At 40.8% G+C, this 23,208-nt stretch overlaps 1 protein-coding gene across 4 annotated transcripts in view; it reads right to left on the bottom strand.

Annotated features, from left to right (window-relative positions):
* kif13ba (kinesin family member 13Ba) overlaps window positions 1–23,000 on the bottom strand; it is a 48,718-nt gene extending 25,718 nt beyond the window's left edge. For all 4 annotated transcript variants that reach the window (XM_022209566.2, XM_022209567.2, XM_022209568.2 and 1 more), the window contains exons 1-9: window positions 22,857–23,000; window positions 22,301–22,633; window positions 15,718–15,811; window positions 6,826–6,838; window positions 5,636–5,696; window positions 5,391–5,483; window positions 3,534–3,714; window positions 1,625–1,712; window positions 1,024–1,158 (exon numbers count right to left, since the gene is read on the bottom strand). In XM_022209566.2, the coding sequence (XP_022065258.2) occupies window positions 1,024–1,158; window positions 1,625–1,712; window positions 3,534–3,714; window positions 5,391–5,483; window positions 5,636–5,696; window positions 6,826–6,838; window positions 15,718–15,811; window positions 22,301–22,370 (735 nt within the window). In that variant the 5' untranslated portion in view covers window positions 22,371–22,633; window positions 22,857–23,000. The remainder of the gene's footprint in view (window positions 1–1,023; window positions 1,159–1,624; window positions 1,713–3,533; window positions 3,715–5,390; window positions 5,484–5,635; window positions 5,697–6,825; window positions 6,839–15,717; window positions 15,812–22,300; window positions 22,634–22,856) is intronic.
* Between the last annotated feature and the right edge of the window lie 208 nt (window positions 23,001–23,208).

Raw genomic sequence — 23,208 nt, 5'->3', positions numbered from 1 at the left:
AAGAACACATCGGCTCTGTGACTCACGGACTGACTATAAAGTTTACACATTAGCCGTTTGTTGAGCTTTGTGAATCATGCTGACTGACTGTCCCACAAGCTTAGAGTCTGACTCTGGGCGTGCCTTGAAAACAGAGCAGGCAGTATCAGCTGACAAACTCAGTCACGTCTGTGAATTATTAACAGGATTCGTTGGTAGCAAGTTCGTCTGGATTTAAAAGCTCGGGGCAGAGGAGACTAAGTGGGTTAGTGAGGATGGAGAATCAGTCATCCAGGTCTTCGAGTGCCTGGTCAGACAGCTGAGCTGACGTATTCCATTTGGTAACAACCTTTTCATTTGCCGACTGCAGAGGCTGACTAATCAAAAACTTGCCAGATACCCTTTCCCCCAGGCAATCACATAAACAGTATACTTCTGCACTGGTACAGACAATGATATTTGGATTCTGTTGACGCTGGGTGCAAACTATTACAGTATAAGAAAATAATAAGTAAAATTCCGGTAATACTTCTTTAACAAAAGTAACAGAAACAATATCAGATCAAAATCAGTTAAGCAATCATTAAGATTAAAAAATCATCACAAAATGTTGGTGATTTTTTTAAAGCTTACGATTACTCCGTTGTCAGAGGTGGCTGACAGAGTGAAGTATACTCAAGAGCTTAAAAAAGGTGGATGATACAGCAGCCTTAAAGTGTAGAGGTGAGATTAATGCAGCGCTACATGAAAGGCTCTTTCAGTGACAGAGACTGCATTAACATCTTGCAACAACAGCAAGCACCATGGTACAACCCTGTGGTGGTCAACATGATCCAACTCTGTGTACCAGCAATCAAGCAATAATACAAACAATCTAGTCAGCTTTCCAACTGTGACTGAGTGTAAATTTAAGCAATTATACATCTAATACAAAAGGCAATTCCCTATACCAGTTGCACCTACAACCATGAACACAGATTTGTCTTATTTTTTTAAATGTATTTATTTTTTATAGCCGTGTATGTTTGCGCGGGAATATCTTACCCCAGACTGTAAATCTTTGAGTGTGTGTGTGAGGATGATGTTGAAGACAGCGTGTGATCGACTGCTCTCCTCATTCATGTTGGTGGCAGCGACAGTGCGAGATTTATTCCCCTCTGACATCAGAGATCCAATGTCCTGATATAACAAAAGACAATAAACAACCAAAAAATGAATAATTCTTATTTGATTCTGTCTGCATGTCATCTTTTGGAAAAGGAATAATTTATAGTACATGGTATGCTTTTTTCTAAATTTGCCGACCATTATAATTGAAAAGGGTCATAGTGTCATTGAGTCTCTTGACAAGTGTAATATATACTACAAAATGCTATTCAAAAGCTAGCCTCTTTCTAGTGTGACTGGTGAGGCTTCCAAGTCCTTCTCTGCTACCAATATGTGACCGACACCATTATAAATTCTCAAAGTTCAAAGAAGATATGCAAATAAGACCTTCTGTTCAGAGGTCTGGCAGACATTCAAACAGTAGACAGAGTAATTGTGACAAGCCAGACTTTGACACTGCTGTACAGTGGATATCATAAATAAAAGTGAAAGGCAAAGTGAAAATTTAATGTCACTTTTTTCATATGAAAGCTCTTACCTTGTAACTGGCCACCGCTAGTCGAGACAGCCCGTCCACGTAGGGACCCAAAACTTTATGTTCCCTTACCCTCAGTGTTTGCCTACCCCTGGACATTGAATGAAAACACAAACAACATGGTTATACTTGACAAAATGCTAATTGTGGAATGTCTTCAGGGTGGGAATAAAGGCTCTACGACTAGAACCTACAACAGTTTATACAGACTTAGTGAGCACTTTGCTCACTGACTTGGACTCTTGTTTCTAACTTGCTGCTGGCCTGAGAACTTCATCATTCTCTGATACACAGTGAAGGACATATGGCTGTCAGATGGTCTACTTCTCTTTGACCCGTATTACTGAGGTTAAAGGTTATGTGGTGAGTGAGGGTCAAAGGTTGTGCTGTCTGGGACAGCAGAAACAGATCTTCGGTGCTGATTTACTGCTGACCTGCTGGATATGAACTGGCCTCGATTCGTGACTGCAGGCCAAAAGGCTAATCTTTTATCTACTGACCATAGCAGCTGGTGGTACCGTAACCCACAGTGAACGTTCTCTGGTTTATCAGCTAACTTGAGCTTCTGTTAGAGCTTAGCTGCAGGAAAGCAGACCAAACATGATTCTTTCCATTAATCGGTTAACCATGTGGTCTTCAAATTGCCGGAAAATAGTGTGCAATCAATTCAAAATCACATTTTATAATGCCTTCTATTTTCTAACCAGCAGTCAAAAGCTCAAAAATATTTAATCTACAATAATATTAACCAGATGGGCATTTTTGCTGGACAAACAATTACTTGATTGTCCAAATGGATGCTGATTATTTCTTTGACAACGAACTACTTCATAAATTGATCAATCATTGCAGCCCTAAATCAAGTGTATAAAATTAAATTTAATGAATCAGTGCTTAATGCAGTGGCTCAGGTAGCAGTGTGAGTTGTCCACCAATCGTAAGCTTTGTAGTTTGATTTCTATCCTTCCATGAGCCTAAGTATCCTTGGGCAAGACACTTAATCCAGAGCTGCTCCCAATGATAGGTGAGCATTTCATGGCAGCTATGTCACCAATGGTGTACGAACTGGTGAATGAGAAAAACATTTTGTAAAGCACTTTGTAGTGCCTAGTTCTGAGGCTCTAAGGTGCTACCCATTGTGTTTAGGGCCTACATTATCCCCGTCCAGATGGAAATACATTTGCAAATAATCCTAAGGTGACTGTGGTCACACACACACACACACACACACACACACACACACACACACACACACACACACACACACACACACACACACACACACACACACACACACACACACACACACACACACACACACACACACACACACACACACACACACACACGTGTTCGTTTATCTATACCGGTGGGGACATTCATATCTAACCCCTAACCCTTACCAACACCAAAACAATGTCTAACCCTAAAGAAACGTTTTTGCAATTTTACATTTTTTAGTAACAACAACATGGCCAAGAAAATGCTGTTGCCACCTGTGGGGACCTCATTTTAGGTCCCCACCGTAAGACGAATGCCCACCTATATAGCACAGAGTCAGGTTCAAGTCCCCACCGGTATAGACAGAGACAGAGACAGAGACAGAGACAGACACATCTATTTCTATATACATTTCTTTTTGTCATGTATTTTTCTACTGAGTCAAATCAACTTCAGCTTGATTTATATTATCTCAAACAATAAAAAAGGTTTTCTGAAAATTAATAAAAATGGAGTTATCTGTTTTTGCAAATAATCTCTTTATGTGTGTATATATATATATATATATATATATATATATATATATACACACACATCTATACATCTTTTAAATTTACCACAGGCACTACGCCCTGCAGAGGACAGAAACATCCGTTTATTTAAAGGGTGGACAATTAGATTGGGATCATACCCTTTGGGGTCGAGCAGATCTCGGACCTTCTCATTGTAGATCTCCATGTAGGATACCTCCACAGTGAAGCTCTCCTCTTCGCGCTGTTCCTTTTGGGTTCGTTCAAATAAAGCACTGCACAGGCGGGGAATCAGCCCTGGCTGGTCCCCTGAACCCATCATGGTGTATGACTTTCCTGAACCTGGAAACACATGCACAGATATCGAGGAGACTGAATGAAACAGGTATATTCAGTAGTAAAAATGCTCTCAGTTTTACAGCTGACCTAAATCAGCAATTACTACTGTGAACTTAATATTCTACAGGCGTGAAAGTATTAAATGATAAAAAAAAAAATATTCGACTGTGAAAAAGAATTTTCCACTCTACAAGTCATTGTGACTTTTGCATAGACAGTGGATTTCAGATCTAACTGGGTTTGTGTCAAGATTATACACTGCCTGTCCAAAAAAAAAAAACTCACCACCTGGATTTGACTCAGCAAATAGGTAAAAGCCTCCATTGGACAATTACTGCAGTGATGAATACGTTTCAGCAGGCAACAACTTATTTAACCCTAGCAGATGCAGTGAGGAGCTTCTCATTTTTTAAACAGCCATGTAAGAAGACACATCCTGTGGTCGTGGAAACGATGTTAATCTGTCTCAGAAGGGCCACAATCATACAAAGAAAACAATTAAGGAGATTTCTGAATCCACTAAAATCAGGTGTAGAACCGTCCAACGCATTATTAAAACTTGGAAGGATAGTGGTAAACCCTCATCTTTGAGGACCAAATATGGTGGGTCATGTGGTCTGATGAGTCCAGATTTATCCCATTCCAAAGTGATGGGGGCATCAGGGTACGAAGAGAGGCAGATGAAGTGATGTACTCAACATGGTTAGTGCCTGTCACCCTATGGGGGTTAGGGTTATGATCTGGGGTTGATCAGGTTCAGCAATGTTGTGTTCCCGAAGAACGAGGTCAGTTCACTGCCTAAATATACTGAATGACCAGGTCTTTCCATCAGTTTTTCTTCCCAGATTTCACGGGCATATTCCGAGATGACGATGCTAGGATTCACGGGGCTCCCATGGTGAATGAATGGTTCAGGAAGCATGAGACATCATTTTCTCACATAGATTGGCCTCCAGAGTCCAGACCTCAGCCCCATTGAGAATCATTGGGATGTGCTGGAGAAGCCTTTGCGCAGCGGTAAGACTCTCCCATCATCAATACAAGATCTTGGTGAAAAATGAATGCATCTCTGGACAAAAATAAATGCTGTGACATTGCAGAAGCTTATCAAAACAATGCCATAGCGAAGGAGCACCCAAAACTAAAGGCGGTCCAGCAAAATATTAATATTAGAGTGTGCCACCTTTTTTTTTTTTTTTTGCCCGGGCAGTGCATGTGAATTAAGAATAAGATTTTCCTTTTACACCCTGTCAACATTGGGCATGTTTCAGTCCTGTTTTTCAGTATTCGGTCTGATGGAAGAGACACCATGTATCGAGGTATCTTAACTTTGGTTGAAAACCAAAGACGTCATTGGGATGAGAAAAGAAACATTTTTAAGAACTTGAAGGGTACATCCAGTTCCTTTATACCAAAGCTCCTAGGTTTAACTGTGGTACTTTGTTCTTAAGAAGAGAGAGTCTGTCCAATATTCCTGTCACAACACATCCACACTGACACTCCTCTCTTAATGCTTTTGAATTTGCTAAAAAAAAAAAAAAAAAAAAGTGGACAGAAATTCTTTGTATATTGTATCCAACCTCTGTAGTTAAGTAACAAGCTCTGGCGTAAAATATATTTACCATAAATATATTTATCACATTGACCACAAAATATTGAGCTGTCTCACTGCAAATTACCAGTTTGTCCATAGGCAAAGATACAGGCATTGTAGCCCTGGAAGGCATTGCGGAGAAGACTTTCCCCAAGGCACTGGAACACCACCTCCTGACCTGGAATGAAGTGACACACATACACTCTATTCAACTGTCTACTGTATATTTAGTTCTTTACAATTTAGAATTATCTAAACTCTAAAATGATGTGGTATTTGTTGCAATGGAAAGTTTGTAAAATAAATAAATAATTTTCATCATGAACTGACCTGCAAATTTTTCCTTGTCTGTCTCGTCCATAGACCAGAAACAATAGTCATAAGCGAAGACCTGAGGAAACAGTGACAACAGCAGCATGAGGCACACAGGCCTTCACCTTAAATTATCGTTTTGTGGCGCTCAATGTTCATGCACGTAATATGAAGTTCACATTCAAATAAGCCACCAACGAGCTTTCAAAAGCTATATATTGAAATGACAGTTGGTTCAGAGATACAATCTAGAAGTTATGATTGTTACCAATTAATACTGTTTGATAGCCTAGCCACGCTATACCCATGTTTCTGACAGCACAAGGGTCGAGGGAAGCTCGACAGGGAGGGAGGCGGGCTAAAAGGTTGTCTATCAAATCCCTCTGCAGCAATTGGGTAGGTATACAACCAATCAACGCAACGAATAGGCTGACGTAGTTCCGAGAGCACCGGCGGATTGTGGCTAAGTCCCATTAGCTTCCCAACCAGCGGAGCCAACTGGTATTTTAAGGATTTGCCATATCCCGTCGGCATAAGTCCAAATACGTCTTTCTTCTCAATGAAACACTTAAGTGCCGTCCTTTGTTTATCTTTCAAGTTGAATTTTAGCTTCAAATCTTTAAGGGCTGTGGCCAAAGCCGAGTCGAAAGATAACTGTTTATTGTGCGCCGTTTGTTTCTGTCAGAATCGTCACGCCTCTGTCGTCACTTCGTTACGCCCGCCTTCTGACTCTACACTTCATGGTGATTGGTCCGGCCAGTTTTAGGAGAATCCAGCCTCGAGCCTTATGGAGGGTAACTAGACCCACCCTGGCAGAGAATTAAATTCGTTGCCGTGGGTTGTCTAGCGCGGCTAGGCTAACTGTTTGATGCAATTAGCTTTAAACTGAAAAACAAAGCATGTGGTTTGTGTGGCATTACGTGATTTTTTTCAGATGGGAGAAAAAAAGACCATGGGAAATACTGACATACAGTCAAGTGAACGGGCCAAAAATCTTAAAAGTTTCCACAGAGCAAGAATTGTTTAAGGGTTTAAAGTTATTAAATTAAACAAGACTAATCTGGCAATAAAAGGTCTGCAAATCATTGCACATGGTTCCACACAGTTCACAAACTGAGTTGAAGGAATACAGCAGCGTCTTTGTTTAACACAGAGGTGATTCACAACCATGGAATTAGCTGAAAAATTCTGTCTGTGTGTGCCGTTACCTTGGACTGACTCCTGATGATGTTGGGAGGTTGAAGGTCCACCGGAGCATGTGGGAAGACAGATGTGACATTTAGTGTACGTTATAAAGGAAGCAGGATGTTGGCCGTTCAGAGTAAACTTTTTTTTTTCTGTGCCCTAAGCAGGAATGAGAAAGAATCAGGAAGAAATACATCTACATGAGTGGACAGAGACAAAAGCCAAATTAGAGCCAATGGCTACAGGCTTTCCTTGTTTTCACGATCACACACAAATGAATATCATCTTTGTGTGTATGCAGCTTGTTTACATCTTGTTTGTCACATGTCAAAAAAAAACTTCTCAGGGCATTTGGTAAGGGCGTGTCTGTGGCTGTCAGGGCAGGCACTGCACTCATCTCTGAGGGCTTGGGGACTGTTCCAGTAAATGTTGTGTGTGGGGGTGTGTATAGGACCGTGGTGGAGGGGGTTGATGCTAAAGTTGGCAGAGGGTTGAGACGGTCTGTGGTGGAATCAGATGATGGCATAAAAAGGTTACTGGGTCAAGGTCATGCACAGAAATTGACATGTAGAGAAAGAAAAAAAAAAAAACAGTGGCATTTGAAAAGAGAGGGAATTGCCCCTAATATCTGTCTGATCTTTTACAGAAAAACTAAGGATATACATACACAAGCAGGGACACACACTACACACATTAACCAACATACAAACATATCAGTGTTACGAGCATCTAGCCAACAGCCATGTCCTTTAAATGTGATCTCCTCAGCACACCGACGGCCATTACCATCTGGTTTTCTCAGTCAGCATAGGACGAAATGTCACAGCAGCCAGACCAGGCTAATCTAAAAGAATGCTTTATGAAAATGAAAGACAAGTGACTATGATAGGAAACCATAAAGTTACACAAACATTAACCTCTGACTTCACTCTCTTCTACACATTACATAGATTGTAGGAGAAGTACTGCACTACATTCCCAGCTATGTTATCAGACGGATGTGCTGATGAAAGAACTGGGTATATCGGAGTATCCCATGGACAGTTAAGCTAATACATAATAATTATGCCCAGTTTGATTCATGTGGTTAATTTTATGGTACACCTTTTATGACCGGAAAGGCAGCATGGCTTTACACATTGATTGCATCAGTCTACACACGTGCATAAATTCAATATGTAAGACACTCAAAGTAGTATACACACTGCTCCACATGCATGTCCTCGCCCACAGCAGTGTCAGCTTTAAAGTGTGCATAAGAGAATAGACTCATTCCCTACCATCCACAAAACATTACCATCACAGCAACATTTATGATCTTCATCGCAACACAGACCATGAACAAGATCTCACCTAACCCATGCTCGTAAATCAAAGCTGGACTAAACGTACTCACACTCAGCCAATCTGTCAAACCTCTAACATCAGCTCGAGGCAAGATAAAAAAATAAAAAAAAAATAGAAAAAAAGGGAGACCAGCTGGAGACACATTGGTATTTTTAAGCCATTGTGTGCTTTCAGCCAACAATGTACTTATGCTAATGTCTGACAGGCTTTCATATTGGTGTGCAAAAATTGTAATTAACTTGTAATTGTATAACAATTTTTATTAGAATGTAAGCGTCAGTAATTTAGTGGGCACTTTCAATCACAGACTGATTGAACTGGCTGTCGCTGAGAGAAAAGAGTCACTAGTTTCTGCTAGTGCTTTAGCTCAAACAAAACTTATGGAAAGAAAGAGTCAAGTGTTTCTGCATAAGCATGTTATCCAAAGACTGAAAGGGTATGCATTTCTCTTGATTCTTTCTTGTGTTATATTCATTTTAACTTTTTCCTGTCTCATCTTCTTCCTTCATCGATGCAGTGCTGGCCCCACTGCAGGGTGAGAGTAGCTGTCGGTCAAAGAGCTGTATCAAGTCTGATGATGAGGCCAGAGGTAAGAAACCGCTAGTGGTTTACACACCCAAACACAGAAATACTTCTGTCCTTAAGAGGACCCTCCACTGGTGACATTCTTTCTAAAACATATTATCACACACATTAATAGTTAGCACTGAAAGCCTGACTTCATATAATGACTTTGACCTACTGCTAAATCTAACCTTGGGCCTTAGCTTTAAACAATGTCCTCAATCTAAATACTTAAAACTCACACTGGCCCTCATAAAGACAGCAGTACAAGAACGCACACACATGCGCTCACACCTGTTTCCTTTACCCATGCACATTCTTCATAAACCACCGAAGCTGCAGTTCTTGCACAAACCAGCCTGCCATCTGTAACATTTCATATTTCAATGACGTTTCGCTGCTGACATGCTTCACTGTGAAAGGAGATTAATGCACAGCAACTCTTATCTGCAGTCTAACTGATTCCAGTGGTGAATCAAATCAGGATGCAATTAGAATCTTGTCTACACTTTGTTTTACTCCACAGAACCCAAAGCAGTCGGTGTTTCTGAGAGTTTGTAATATCTAAAAGTTTGAAGAAAGTTAAAACGTGTTTATTTTATTTACTCTGTAAAAGGAAAAGATGCAGCTGGTTGATTCTCCATTTCTGTACAAACATTTCAATAAAACAAAAATGTTCACAGATAAGGGTTACAGAACAGTCAAACAACAATCCTTCATCTAGATATTTAAATGCCCAAAATATATTAATATATGATAATAAACTGTTTGTGACAACCTGATTTCCAGATATTTGTGTTTCTCTGACTCTTCCTCTCAAGGCCTTCAGAGCATCCTACATGCATACATCCATTTATCTACCCGCAGCCGTATCTCCACTTCAGGGATGAAACCAGCGTGGCAGGTTTTGACATACACAGTGATGACAGCTGTCATGGTCGCTTCAAAGCCTGCAGGCGAGAAGGGTCGCCCATGTATTGCACGACCATAACGAAGCTAGAGGCCCCACTGACCAATGAGAAGGGAGAATGAGGCGGTCAGGAGAGCTGTAAACCCGCCTCCCTCGGTCCTCAAACACTTCCATTCGTTCCTCTTCTCTTCAGCCTGCTCCTCCGCTCTGATCGCCGTCATTTAAAAAATAACATAATGCATGGTTGCTTCCCCCCTCCTCTCTCTTTTCGCTGTTCTTGCACTCTTTGTCCTTTCTCTCTTGGACTGTACCATCCATGGTTATGTAGGGAGGAGCGAGGAGTGGAGGATGGAAAGAAGGCTGAAGGTAGCCAGGGGGTTTAGGGAAGAGAGAGGCTGGGCCTGAGACTGGAATGTTAAGCTGAAGCACAAAGAGCATCAGAGGAACACAGAACATACTGATGACACATGCTAGAGCAATAGGTCCTCACACACTGAGAAAATGGTTACATGGTAGACAGCCTGTGCTTATCCTCCTACATATGTAAAGTATATGTTTCAGGCACCATAAATTGGGTTATACGTATCACTGTTCAGAAGTTATAGCACCTGACAAATATAAACTGAACGTCTGTATTGTACGCTTAAGAGTAAATGTTGTCGATCAGCTGACTAACCAAATTGTCAAATGCCATGGATGCAACGTCAAGACAGGATGCAGAGCAGTCTGCTGTTTCAACCAGTCAATCCTTTTTTGCTTGTTTTCACACTAAAATTCAGTAAGTTAACAGAGAACCTGACCTACAAAATACAAATATTTGAATGGTTAATGTTAGGCATCGTGCCATCATCGGCCAGTTTAACGCAGAGCAAATTTGACTCACTTCCTAATTAAAGTGCCTTGATATGAACGCTAACATTCTTGCTCCCTATTCGAGATATTTAGGCCAGACACATAAAAGTCATAGCACCAAACCTGAGCTCCATGCCAGTTTCACAAACACAGGCTTCCACCGTTTCACACAGTCAGGGTTAGCTCACTACTGACAAAATCAGCATATTTGAACAGTCTGTTACTGTGCAACTACAATGGACTACAATCCATGGTTGGAAAAGCATACTACCAGGGCAGTGGTGACTATGTAGCCTCTCACATATTTGTGAGATGTACCAGTGCATTTTCTCTCTAGAGCTACTAAGCAGTGGAAGAATTGTGGATTATTGATGTGTTTACATTACAGCACAGACAAATGCCCATGGGAAAGTCCAATATTTAATCTGCACCTGAGCTGCAATTGTTCTACAGTGACAAGCTAAGAGAATAAAGCACATTCTCACCCAATATGTTCATATTTTCACTCATAACAGGGTCTCATTTTCTGACAACACAGCTTAAAAATGTAATTTTGTTCAGCAGAACTCAGAAGTCTCAGATGTCCAAGCTACTGTGTGAAATCTACCACACAATTTCATAAGCATGTGCTGCAGCATGTTCACTATACTTTTAACCACTAGGTTATTTGAATTTAATGCAAATAACCTAGTGGTGTCAGCTGTTTAAAGTCCCACCTGAGCCTGACTAAGTGACTTGGACTTCGCCATGCTTCGGTCAAGTTGCTGACCTCAACACTGGTTCAGACAACGTTCAGAGCAGGAAAAGTCCAGCCAGTGTGACCTGTGAATGAATGACTGACTCTTACCTTCATTTCTACCCCTGTCATCATGCTACTGCACTGGACAGTTTCAGCATTTCACACTATTGTACACCCAACTATCACCCTCCTTTCGCGCCTTCTTTTCATAAACAGATCTTAGTAATCACAAAAAAACCATACATACATACACAAGAAAAATTGTCCTCGAACATATGCTGATGCGCACACACAGAGGGCTCAACATCAGCTCAAGACATGGGGCCACACAGCCTCTTTGTGTATCGTCTTGGAAACCGAGCTGCATGTGTTTGCTTCACCGACATCCGACAGAAGACGGATCTTTGTCAGTGTGCAGTGTGTCAACATCCAGCCTCACTCGTCCAATGCAAACAGCCTCTGGTCATCATGTCAACCACAGTGTCTGATCACACGGCTTTGGAGAGGTTAGCTGTCAGCTTATCAGAGAGACCAGTACAAAGTCCCCTGGCCCTGCAATTCAGACTCTAGTGGTAAGGACATCCCTCGTCTTTTCAAAGAGATTCAGAAATGACACGTGGAAAAGCGCATAGGATGCCAAATAAAAAGCATCATATATTACAAGACAGCAAAGAAGCTAAAATAAAAACCTACGCAAAACCTCACTGTCAGAGTGTATAGAGAGTTAGTACATCATGTAATTATTTTTTTCTTGTTGATTCATTTGGAAGCCTTATTCAAAGAAAGCAAATGCTGAAACTTCAGCAGACAAGATCACCACTACAGTGAGTCACTGAGGGAGGCAGTGTGAGAGGCTAAGTCGACTCTGCTCAGTATGTGCTGCTGGTGGAAAAACTGAACGAGATCCACAAGAGATGAATAACAAGTGGAAAAAAATAAGGAAATGGCCTTAAAATGAGGTTCTTTAAAATATTCATGGTGGGAATTACACTTCAAAAATAGTTGTTTTGATTAGGTAAAGCACATAACGTCACTTGAGTTCAATGTTTGAAAGGGGAAAAAAACTTTGTGTGTTGATAAAATATATATTTTAAAAAATATAATAGTTTCATAACTCATAATTTAATTCTTGTTTTGGAGCTCAGGCTGAGGTAGAGAGGCAACAGGAAGGACATTTTTCACTGTGGAAGGCTGTCTGCTTAAATGCATTGACTAACCAGGAGTACGCTCAACAGCAGAGACCGTAAACTTTTTCAAATGCTGCTTCCCAGCTACCATCAGATATCTGATCAGAATATTAGGCCACCATTGAAACTCATAGTAATGATACTAATATTAACAACATTTTTTTTCCCATTTACCTGGATAGAATATGGTTTCTGACAGTCTGAGAAAATGACAAAATCCTTCATTTGTATTCAAACAGAACTAATCCTGAGCTTCAGCAACAACTCATTACACAAACACCAGCACAGACGTTTTTGAAAACTGCCTCACTGCAGAGATTAACAGTCTAGCACAGAGAGGGTGAAAATACAAGGGCAAAAGCAAATTTCCACAACAGATTCTTACACTCAAGACAAGATTCTAGGAGAAACAAAACTCTGGAATTTGACTTTGTTGGCAGTATTTTGCTTTTTTGAAAATTATCACCAGATAAATGGCAGTAATACAGTGCTGCTATTACTAAGTGAACTACCTAGAGTATGTACTCTGCTATGCTGTCACTCTGGCCTCCTTTGTTGGTCAGAAAGTAGTCATGAGTGAAGGACACATAGTTAATCCTGCCGTCTTTTCCTTAATTGAGAATGGACACCTTCATCCATCACTCCACTGATGCTACATTGCACTATCTTGAAGTAAAAAAAATCTATCACCTCCCTGTATGTGTCCAGCAGAATTTTCTCCGTCTATGTGATCTATGTGTATACATATCACATTACCTCTGACCCAGGACATCATTCCAAGAGCTCACTTGTGTAGCAAACAAATGCCAGAGACAATTTTTAGATTAGCTCTTATTGCTTTGTTCCACGTTGTTTTCGCACTGTCAACTCCATAGGATGTTTAGTGCTCACAAAACAAGTGCTTATATATCTTTATATCTTTGTTTAAATTACAAAATGGCCATATTTAATTGTCAAGGACAGATCTACAAAGTGAAATAAAAATACACTATAGGCCAGAGGCAAGGCAGGATGCATCTTTCAGTTGAAGGTAATCTAGGTAATGAAGCTTACTGGATTGATTAAAATAGATTGATTGATGGATTCAAAAATGTACTAAATGAGAAACTCAGTGTTTAAAATAGTAGGGAATCCTCAAAAATGGCTAAAACAACAATCATTATGGAAGACCCAATACATGTAAAGTTATGGAACACATCTAAATCTATGTTTTTGAAGATTGGTGAGTTGTGCCAGTTCAATAAGCCAAGAATCCTAGAAATTTTGCCAGTTAATTTAAAATATTCATCTTCTATTACACTGTTAATAGATAAAGTTTTGCCGATAAGTCACATAGATACAGATGAGGTTTGGACTCAGTAGGAAATTGCACTGTTTTTTTTTCTTTTTTAAGTCTTCTCAGTTTTATAGAACGGGAGTCCCAATAACTCGGTTAGCTTAAGCAAACAATACGCACCTGCAACAGCCCAACTTTATTGCATGCATTCTCCATGCACCCACTCCACTCTTTCTCAAGCTTAACAACCAATTAAAATGCTGAGTTAAAGATAATCCCCAGTGTAAACACTATGTCAATGTGAACTGGACCCAAACAAACAAAAAGAAAACGGCATCTGCACACTGAGTGCAGCAGTCACTCAGCCCATCCTCCTGTCGCTTCCTCAACCCTTTGTCACTGAGAGACAGACAGAAAAACTACAGCTCTGCTCTTGTTCAGTCCACCATAAAAGTCACTAGGGAAAGTTTATGGTCGACAGATGCTCAAGTAAATGAGGCTTTTCCCCCTCTTCCATCTTCTCCTCACTTAAGGAAGGGGCTTCATGGTCACTGGCAGCGACCTGCAGTTAACCTCCCCCTGAGTTGCCATGGAAACGGAAGAGTTGAGAAAAAGGGAGGAAGCCAGGCGGTGGGGAGTTACGACCTGACGGATTGAGGAAAGAGAGGAGCAGAGTGGAGTTGTCTTTTCATGTATAATTGTCTCTGTCTGCCAACGTCTCTTTCTTCCAGACACCTCTGACACACACAGAAAACACACACGCTGCTGCTGTTGCTGTCTGCTGCTCACGCTCAGCCCCAAGCCAACGCTATTCATTGCTTCTGATCTGGCAGTCTGCAGCCAACTCCACTAGTCAAAAGGAGATCAGCACAACTGGCTTCCTCCAAAATGGCGGGTCAGTAGTCAAGCATGGCCTAATAGCACATTTCCAGCCATTACATAATTACATTCAACAAAAGACTTTTTACAGCCTTTTCGTTCCAGTTCCGATGGTGAATTTGACAGCCTGCCCTTCCAGAGTTATTTCTGTAACAGAGTTTGATGTATTTGTCACAACATTCTCACACACATACGGGTCATTCCGTATCATTTCAACCAGTGGTCCCCACCTGACCCTCTCAGATTTGGCTAAATTTTTACATACATTTAGTACATTATATATGATGAGAAAATCCAAAATTTGAATGCTTTATTCTCATTAGTTTCAAAGTTATGGTCATTTGAAGTAGGTAGGGGGTACCCTAAAATTGCGGCCAAAATTAAGACTTGAAATTTTCGACCATTTTCAGACTTCTATAACTTCTGAACAACAAAAGACAGAGATCTGAAATTTTCAGAATCATTTCACAGTGACCTATAGTCCTCAGAAATATTTACTTTATATTTATAATTACATGTTACAGAGAATGACAAAGTTGCGATTTTATCCATCACAAACTTCTAAACTGCTACATTTGGTCACCCATTACACAAAACTAATCATCATATCCATTAGAGATTTTATGTGGTATAATTTGGCTATCTAAGGATTGGATCTGTATAAAATGAAAGGCTATGGTATGATCATGAAATATGAACAGCTAAAAATCAAAAATAATCTGTCCGACCTTTGATTCAAAGGTTCAACATTAAACATAGAAAGGGTTTATAGAAGCAAGTTGTGCTTGGTGTCAAAATTTAGGGAAATTCCTGTAATTTCAACATGTCTTTTATTTTTTGATACCACCTATCCCACAGGATGATACTGACCTTTGACACAGAATAAACTTAAAAATACATTTGGAGTTCTGAAGTTATAAGCTTCATTCTTTCAATGTGTATTCACAGTGGCCATTGAAGATAACCTGTCTAATGTCAGTACAAAAAGTACAATTCAATGCGAACTGCCCAAACGACTAGTTCAGCTGAGACTTGACAATAATGTATGTTGTCCGCTTCATGAAAACAAAATCAGACAGAACAGCCTGTTGAATTAGTTTTGTATGAATCAAATTTATCAGTTAACGGACACAGAACTTAATACATTACTAGAAGACTTACCTGGAGTCTCCCTTTCCAAGGTTAGCTCCTGCAGGATGAAGGATGGTCTGGTTCTTCACCATTTCCACAACACATTTAGTGTTTAATTCCTTTTCTGTGGATCAGACAACATATAGTGTCAGTGGTCAAAGCATTGAAATCGGCAACCTAAACATCCTTATCACACCACCAATTCACAAGTAAAGTGACTGAGTGAAAATTTTATTTTTTTATCTATTAATTTATTTAATCAGGGTCCATGCAATTATCATGGGACACAGAACCGATGCATTAATATGAGTGTGTAGCAAAAGCTAATTTACAACTCCCATCCTTGGTTGGGCTTTTAAGTAAAAGTGGTCAAAGGACCAACAACACAAATAAAAAACATGACTAAATGACTAAAACTGTTTAGTATCCTCTATGTTGGGTTAATTTACAAACACAAAAAGTTTGACAAACATTGATTCTGATGGTTATTTCTTCTTTCCATCAGTACTTAAGATCCCGTGGAACATTCAAGTCCAAACAACTGTGTGAGCAGGATGGCAAAGATAGTCTCTGAAAATGACCTTTTACCTTGGAATAAACTTTGGGCTAATCAATAAAACAGGACTTGTCCAGGATGACACACAGGCCTGTTTGTGTGTCATGATGTAATACTTGGTCTTTGGAACACCAACTGACTATTTCCACTTCACCATAAGGAGAGTCCTAATGTTTTGTCCACTAAGGTATTTGTTGGAACAGGATGCAGTAATCAGCATACAATACTGCCCACCGAGGTTATTTCATCTGGGATTGTAGTATGCCAACTACAATTTCACTGCCTTATTAAAAAAGGACTGTATGTATAAACTGAGGCTATGCATTACTACAGAATGCAAAATGACAATAACAACATAACTAAATAAAATACGTGTCAGATTTTGTTTTAAGTGTAAACTGTTCGGTTCAACAGAAGCCTTGCTGTGAAAGTACCAGCAGAGCACTGGGAAAATAACATGAACCGCAATGAGGCTGCTAAGTCTCTCCATTCATCTGTGTTGCCTCAGAGACCTCATGAAAGTTGTCTACACACAGGCTGGGCGCTGCCAGCATGTCCAGTGCATCCAGTGTCTGGCACAGCTGGTCATGCATTTAAATAAAGCCTTTACCAGTAGGAGAATGACCGTATTTAACTGGTGAATGTGAGGGCCACAGAGTCTTAAATGTTTTTAGCAGCCTATTATTGCTCATAGCTTTAATTACTGAATAAAAACTACAACATTTTATTAATACAATAGTGTAGTTATGGCCATAATTATAACACAGTTTGTTTTTAATAAAATTGGTCACTATCTACGTGTGAACAGATGATTATCTCTACCATCAGGAAACTTGTTTTTAAAACAGTAAAATTCAATGATAAATTCTTGCTTTTTAACCTAGATGATCAGATAAAGATGGGTCCAGAATTAGCTACGCCCAATGTGTTCCCCCTGGCAAGGATATCCTCTTCTATTTTGCCCCCGTCCATTTGGAGGTCAGAGGTCAGTGTCAGAACAGCGCTCCTTCAGCTCCAAATCAGTGCTTGCTCAAGGACACTTACTGATAATAAATACTGTCCTTCAACTGTACGACCTTGTTCAGGCTCCCATGTAAACAAGCATCCATCGTGCTCAACTGGCCTTTAAAAGACACCAGAATTTATACCGAGATTTCCCAAGCTTTTCTAAAACGTGTAAGGTATGCATTACTACAGACATTCACACAAAGAGACACAAAATTTCTTCCACACAAATATCTGGCAAAGCTGTTACACAAGTGAGAAGATTCAAATGATTCTGTGAGCTTTTCTCATCATTTGTTTTGGCAATGCAGGTGTATTTATGGTGTACAGATTCACTCCAATCATTCTTGAATGAAACATCTTTCACTACAGACTTTCAAATCATCTATTCAGAATGTGTTTATCACGTTGGAAATTAAATTGGAGAATAACAAACAACTTCTTTTCGATACCATGCAGGCCAAATACAGACTGCAACATTTTTCCAATAGTCAACCATGACATTAACCAGATGGCAGTTAATAATCATTTTCTCCACTGTGCAGTAGGCTTGCTAGAACATGCAAGGATGTCAATCAGCAAATGTGTTAAGACAGGAAAAACATTTAGTGGTTTCAATTCCGTTCTACAACAAGAACACGTTACAATTGTCACTGTATAATATGTAGGATTTTTTTTTTTTGCTTTTTCCAACCAAGGTATGACAACTGTAAAGCAGGGATGTACACGTACAGTACAGTCCACGAGTCATGGTGAAGCAGACAGCTAGTTACCATGTGATAAAGCTGCAAGCTGTCCAAAAAACAATGCACTACCCAGGGTTGATTAGAGTGTATAGAAGACAGTAATTCCATATAAACCTTTTCTCACTGTGCAATAACTTTACCAGAAGACAACCTATTGTTTAAATAATTAAGTACAAATGTGTAGCATTCTTGCTAAACATTGCCTGGCCATAGCTGCCACTCTGTTTCAGCCAAGAATACTTCCAACTACTTTCTAGATGGTCAGCAGGCTTTTGTATATTTTTACAGATTTATTTTTTACATAATTAGGATGGGCTTCTTTTCCTACCAAACACATGCAAATACATATTCTATTTGGATGCCACAAGCTTGTTACTTGCTCAAGTAGACAAGTGCAACTTAAAGAGGACAAGCTGTGGCTGTTTAAACCAGAAATATTACTTATTTCAACTAAAACCATCTGCTCGTGAGCCTGAATGCTACTGTTCCTAGCAGGAACACAGGGGTAGAGCTATGGAAACTTGGTGTCAAAGGTCAAAGGACCTGAATCACCCTCCAATTCTTCTGCTGTCAGGAATACTACAAAGAAAAAAATGTGTGGTGAGCCAACAGACTCGATGACAAAAAGACAGTGAGAGCAAAAGAAGTTAACAGGGGTACTGACAGAGGCATAGAAGGATTTAGTGAGAAAACTTTCTGTTCTGCCTTCTCTTCTTCCACTGCTTACTACTGTACCCAAGTGCCACAAGTGCTACTTCCTGCTCAGCAGAGGGGAAAGTTTGATGCAATACGGTTGAGAGGATATATGTACCCATTGTTATCTGCTGCTTGTTGCTCCATAACCAGCTCCCACTTTCCACTGGCTTTCCCTTCTGTCCTCCTCTAGGCTACCGGTGCTGAGGTTTGGCGCAACAGGCCTGACATCAGCCAGGAAGCCGACTGGCCATGGTGTTGCCGTTGCTACGTCTGAGGTTACCCTGTTCTTCGAAGGCCACAGCCATGGTAACGTTGAGCATTATGCAACGTTAGCAAACGCTCATTCAGACTCACTCCCTTCCTGCTTTTGTCCAGTTGGGCAGCTACACCACCTCTCCTCCTCAACCTGGGATACATGGGGACAGTGGCCTCGAAGTTAACAAAGCCTTATTATTTCAGAGTTGCAGGTCTGAATCACCACACCAGCTGGGGCAATGTGAGCGAGGAAAATGCCTTCCCTTAGCTACAGCCACTGTGTCCTGAAGAAACTGTGTGACAGTAGGAGGAAGAGTTGTGACTGAAGTGAGGAGCTCAAGGGTGTCAATGTGTGGAGACATAAATAAGAAATGGAAGAAAGAAAAGCAGCCTAATTGCAAGTTTACTAAGGGTTCGATATTTGCTGGCAGCTCTTGTGAAGTGACACATGATGGAATACTTCTTTGCCCACTCAGAGATGATTTTGTTTTGGGTGGATATATGAAATCATAAAAACATTTTATCAACACTGGTAGATTTGGACAGAAGCCCAATTCAGAGAGTAAAACTGTCAGAAAGGCACTACCAAGAACATGGCATTGCGGGTTTCAACATCATTCCCACTGCCTTCAGCAAGCAATCAATTTCCCTGCTTTCCTTTCACCAAAATCTCGGTCGTTTTTTCTCGTTGAGTATTGGAAGATGCATGCAGACATGGTGCAGAGTGGCTCTGAACTAGCTTCCCGCCTGCCTCTGACATTTACTTTTAATGGTTTGAAAACTGGATCGCTTACACAGAATTTTCATTCTGACATGAGGCCAATGCTCCTCACCATGAAAAAGGCTTTAAAGAATTAGTGTGTAGGGTTCAGGGTATCTATTGGAACAAATGGAACATAGTAGGGCTGGGCGATATGGCCAAAAAATAAAATCTCGATTTTTTTTTTAGTCATCTTGGACGATTACGATTTTAATCAATTTTTGTTGTTTCTTTGCGGTCTGTTTGCTATGGCTAGTGCTAGCCATGCCGCACTTCCATAGCTGCGAGAACTCTTCCCATTCTTTAGGATGCCTCTGCCGGAGGTGCTGAAAGAGGTTAGTTGTGCTGCTACTCTTCGTTTTCACAGTACTTTTGCAAACCTTGCACATGACTGTAGTTTGCTCTGTGTCAGTCTTGTCAAAGCTGAACCACTTCTATATAATCGATGTAACACGAGGCTCTTTTCTCGCAACCAAACTCTTCGTCTGCTGTTGTGTCCGAAGTGACGGGGGTGTGAGTGTTTTGGCGGAAGGAGATGAGAGGCGGAAGCAAACGCCAGTGCACAAGTCATGAAAGGCAGAAGAAGAATCTGTATTGTAATATATTTAACTCGCCACGATTTTACGATTTGGCAAATTTTCAAATCGTCAGGTTTTAAAAAGGCGAATTAATCGAATTAATTCGATTTATCGCCCAACCCTCGAACATAGTATTCAGAATTACAGTTTCATTAGTGTATTATCACCTGTAACTATAAGTCAACGTGTTTTTCTTAGCTTAGAATGAACCCTTCATCACTCCAGGTTGTCCAAGAAGAGGCAGGGTTGAAGATGCTTGCAATCTGCAATTTTGCTGCTACGAGTCACTAAATGCTACACACTGACTGTTTAACTGCATAACTTGGAAACATGTTCATTTTGAAATGGCAGTGTAAGGTTTTTGACATACTTTCATATATAGTCCTATTTATTTAATGGTGTTAAAGGCCTCACACTGTCAGTTTTTCATTCTAAGGACAAAATGGAAGTCTTGTTTTCAGGTTAATGAAACAAGTGGGCAGCTTGGTATCATTATCTATCAATTTAAGGAGCTAAGTGGGAAAAAAAGTAGATGAGGGCATACTGGGATTTGGTTTAGATGTTCAGATACTGAAAATATAAAATGGAATGTGACCAGAGATGTATACACTATACACCTAACCACTTTTAATCAAAATGTACCTGATCTGTGACAGAATGCCTTTCAGAGCCCATCTGTATCTGCCCTTTCTTTTCATCATCCACATAGTCACAATCTTGTAAATCAAAAATATCTGGTGTCAACTAGATCATGGTTGTTGGTCAAAAACAGAAATACAACAGTTATTTGTACGTCCAAATGAAATGTCTAACATTACAGAGATCCATCACTGGGAACATTTTCTCGACTACACTTTCTCTACATCAGAGTTCATGGTAAACCCCTGCCTCTGGGAACAGAGTGGTGATCTACTGCCTTAATCTTGTGACCGACATCTCCAGTTTAGAGGGAGTAAGCAGAGGGACACATGTGATTCATTCTGCTGGTTGTCAGTCAACCACTCTGTCTCAGCAGCCCTCCTCCCCCTTTCATTGGACACATGGTATCCCACGGCACAAACACGACTTGGCAATCGACCAGGAAATGTCATCTGTGCCTTCTTGTGTGCAGCACTGGAAATCTGCAATATAATTGATTGGAGCACTTGAGCGTGCATTAAGCTTTTGGAACACTGTGCGTTTGTTATCCAGGCTTTTCCAAAATTGGAGATATGGATGTAACAATATGTAGACAGGCAGCAGCCCAAGGATACCACTGAACATTTCTGATAGCATATTTGTGAGAAAGCAATAACAGAAACAAGAGGACAAATTCTATTCAGAAGCATCATCAATGTGTAGCTTAACTTCTACCAAATGACACTGAGTGCACAGATGCTGCATCATCAGTTGGTCAGACTTTGATCGACTGACGTTGCTCTTTAAATTATATCAACTACAAACACAAAATCACTGACTCTGCTAGTAACTACAGCAAGTAACTAATGAAGTCCAAAAGTGACTGGCCTCTCTGTCAATCAGTGAAGGAGACAAAGTTACTAGACTTTCTAACGTGGATCTCACACAGCAGCTCGACTTTAAATCTGGCAGGATGGCAGGCAGCCATCAGGAAAGCCCCATGGCAGCACTGTACAAACATGTGCCATCCAGAACAGCCAGGCAACGGCTTTTTATTTTAATCTGCAGCAGCTCATTTCACTAATGGGTGGTGATTTCTGACTGCTATCCCATTCTCAGGAAATTAAACCGGGACTACTTGAGTCAGGCCAGCCTCCTGTGGATAATGTTACTGTGAGATGCAGTCTGTTTAGAGTTGACCTGAGGTAGTCTAAGCATCATTTGAGGGGGAGACAGCCTACCACCGAAAACATTCGTTCCACGTTAGTGCATTCAACATGAGAACTTGGCATCCGGTGTGTAGATATCATACATTTTCACAATATTTAATGGACGCAGTGTCCCAGTACAGGACTGAGTGTGAATAAGTGACATGTGTGAGCAGACTGAAGCCCCTCACCTCTCCTGTTCATGGGCCGAACACGAACAGCCACCTTGACGTTGGAGTCGTCCAGGCTGGGCTCCCCCATGCTGACTCCTTATCCGGGCTGGGAAAGCAACGCTGATCCAAAATAAATCAGCTTTTCGGCTGAACAATCATCAAAAATCCTGGAAATGTTGCGCTAGCCGGACTGTCGGCCGGCTAGCCTCTCTCAGCTTTGCTCCATAGACCAGGCATGTCCACGGAAAAACAAAAAGACTGGGCAGAATCCCGCAGGAAGCCAGCTGCCGCCGCTTATTTTCTTCTTGTGATCATATTCCAGGCTAGTTTAGATCCACACAGGAGTGGCGGCTGGAAGGGAAAGGAGAAATGCAAATTAAGCAAGATATTACAGCGGCTGGGGGTTGTGGCTGAGCAGACATATGCTATGAGCAAGGAAAAAAAACGGGCTAGCCAGCTAATTTGCCAGGCAAACTGAAGGGGAGCAGCAGCAGAAAGGAGCAAGTTTTTAGCCGTTTCCTTCCATCTGACTGCATAACATCTCGGGACAATACCCGGCTTTCGAGCTACATACCTCGGTGGATTCATCACATAGGTGACACCGTTAACCTAAAAGTATAACCGAGAGAGATCCACATAAAACTGTCTGGCGATGAGCTACAGCCTCCCAACGGAATCCGCTGTTCTCCTCCGTGTCGAGCTGCAAACAGCGAGCAGCATCCGCCCTTCCGGAGAGGCGCACCTTCAAAGTAATAGCACCACTCATCTGTCCAAAAGTTCTATTAAAACACACTGGGGATGGTTGTTTTCGCGAGGAGAAGAATATTTTGTGCTGTAACAATGCTTAGTAAATTATACATTGTCCCTAAGCTCGCTGTCAGACAGAGCAAGTCCACCCGGTCAGACACGTTTCACCAGATACTAAC

The sequence above is a fragment of the Acanthochromis polyacanthus genome, chromosome 2, assembly GCF_021347895.1.
Source record: "Acanthochromis polyacanthus isolate Apoly-LR-REF ecotype Palm Island chromosome 2, KAUST_Apoly_ChrSc, whole genome shotgun sequence".
Lineage (NCBI taxonomy): Eukaryota > Metazoa > Chordata > Actinopteri > Pomacentridae > Acanthochromis > Acanthochromis polyacanthus.
Note: the sequence above shows the minus strand (reverse complement) of the source record. Positions and strands in the feature narration are given on the sequence as shown.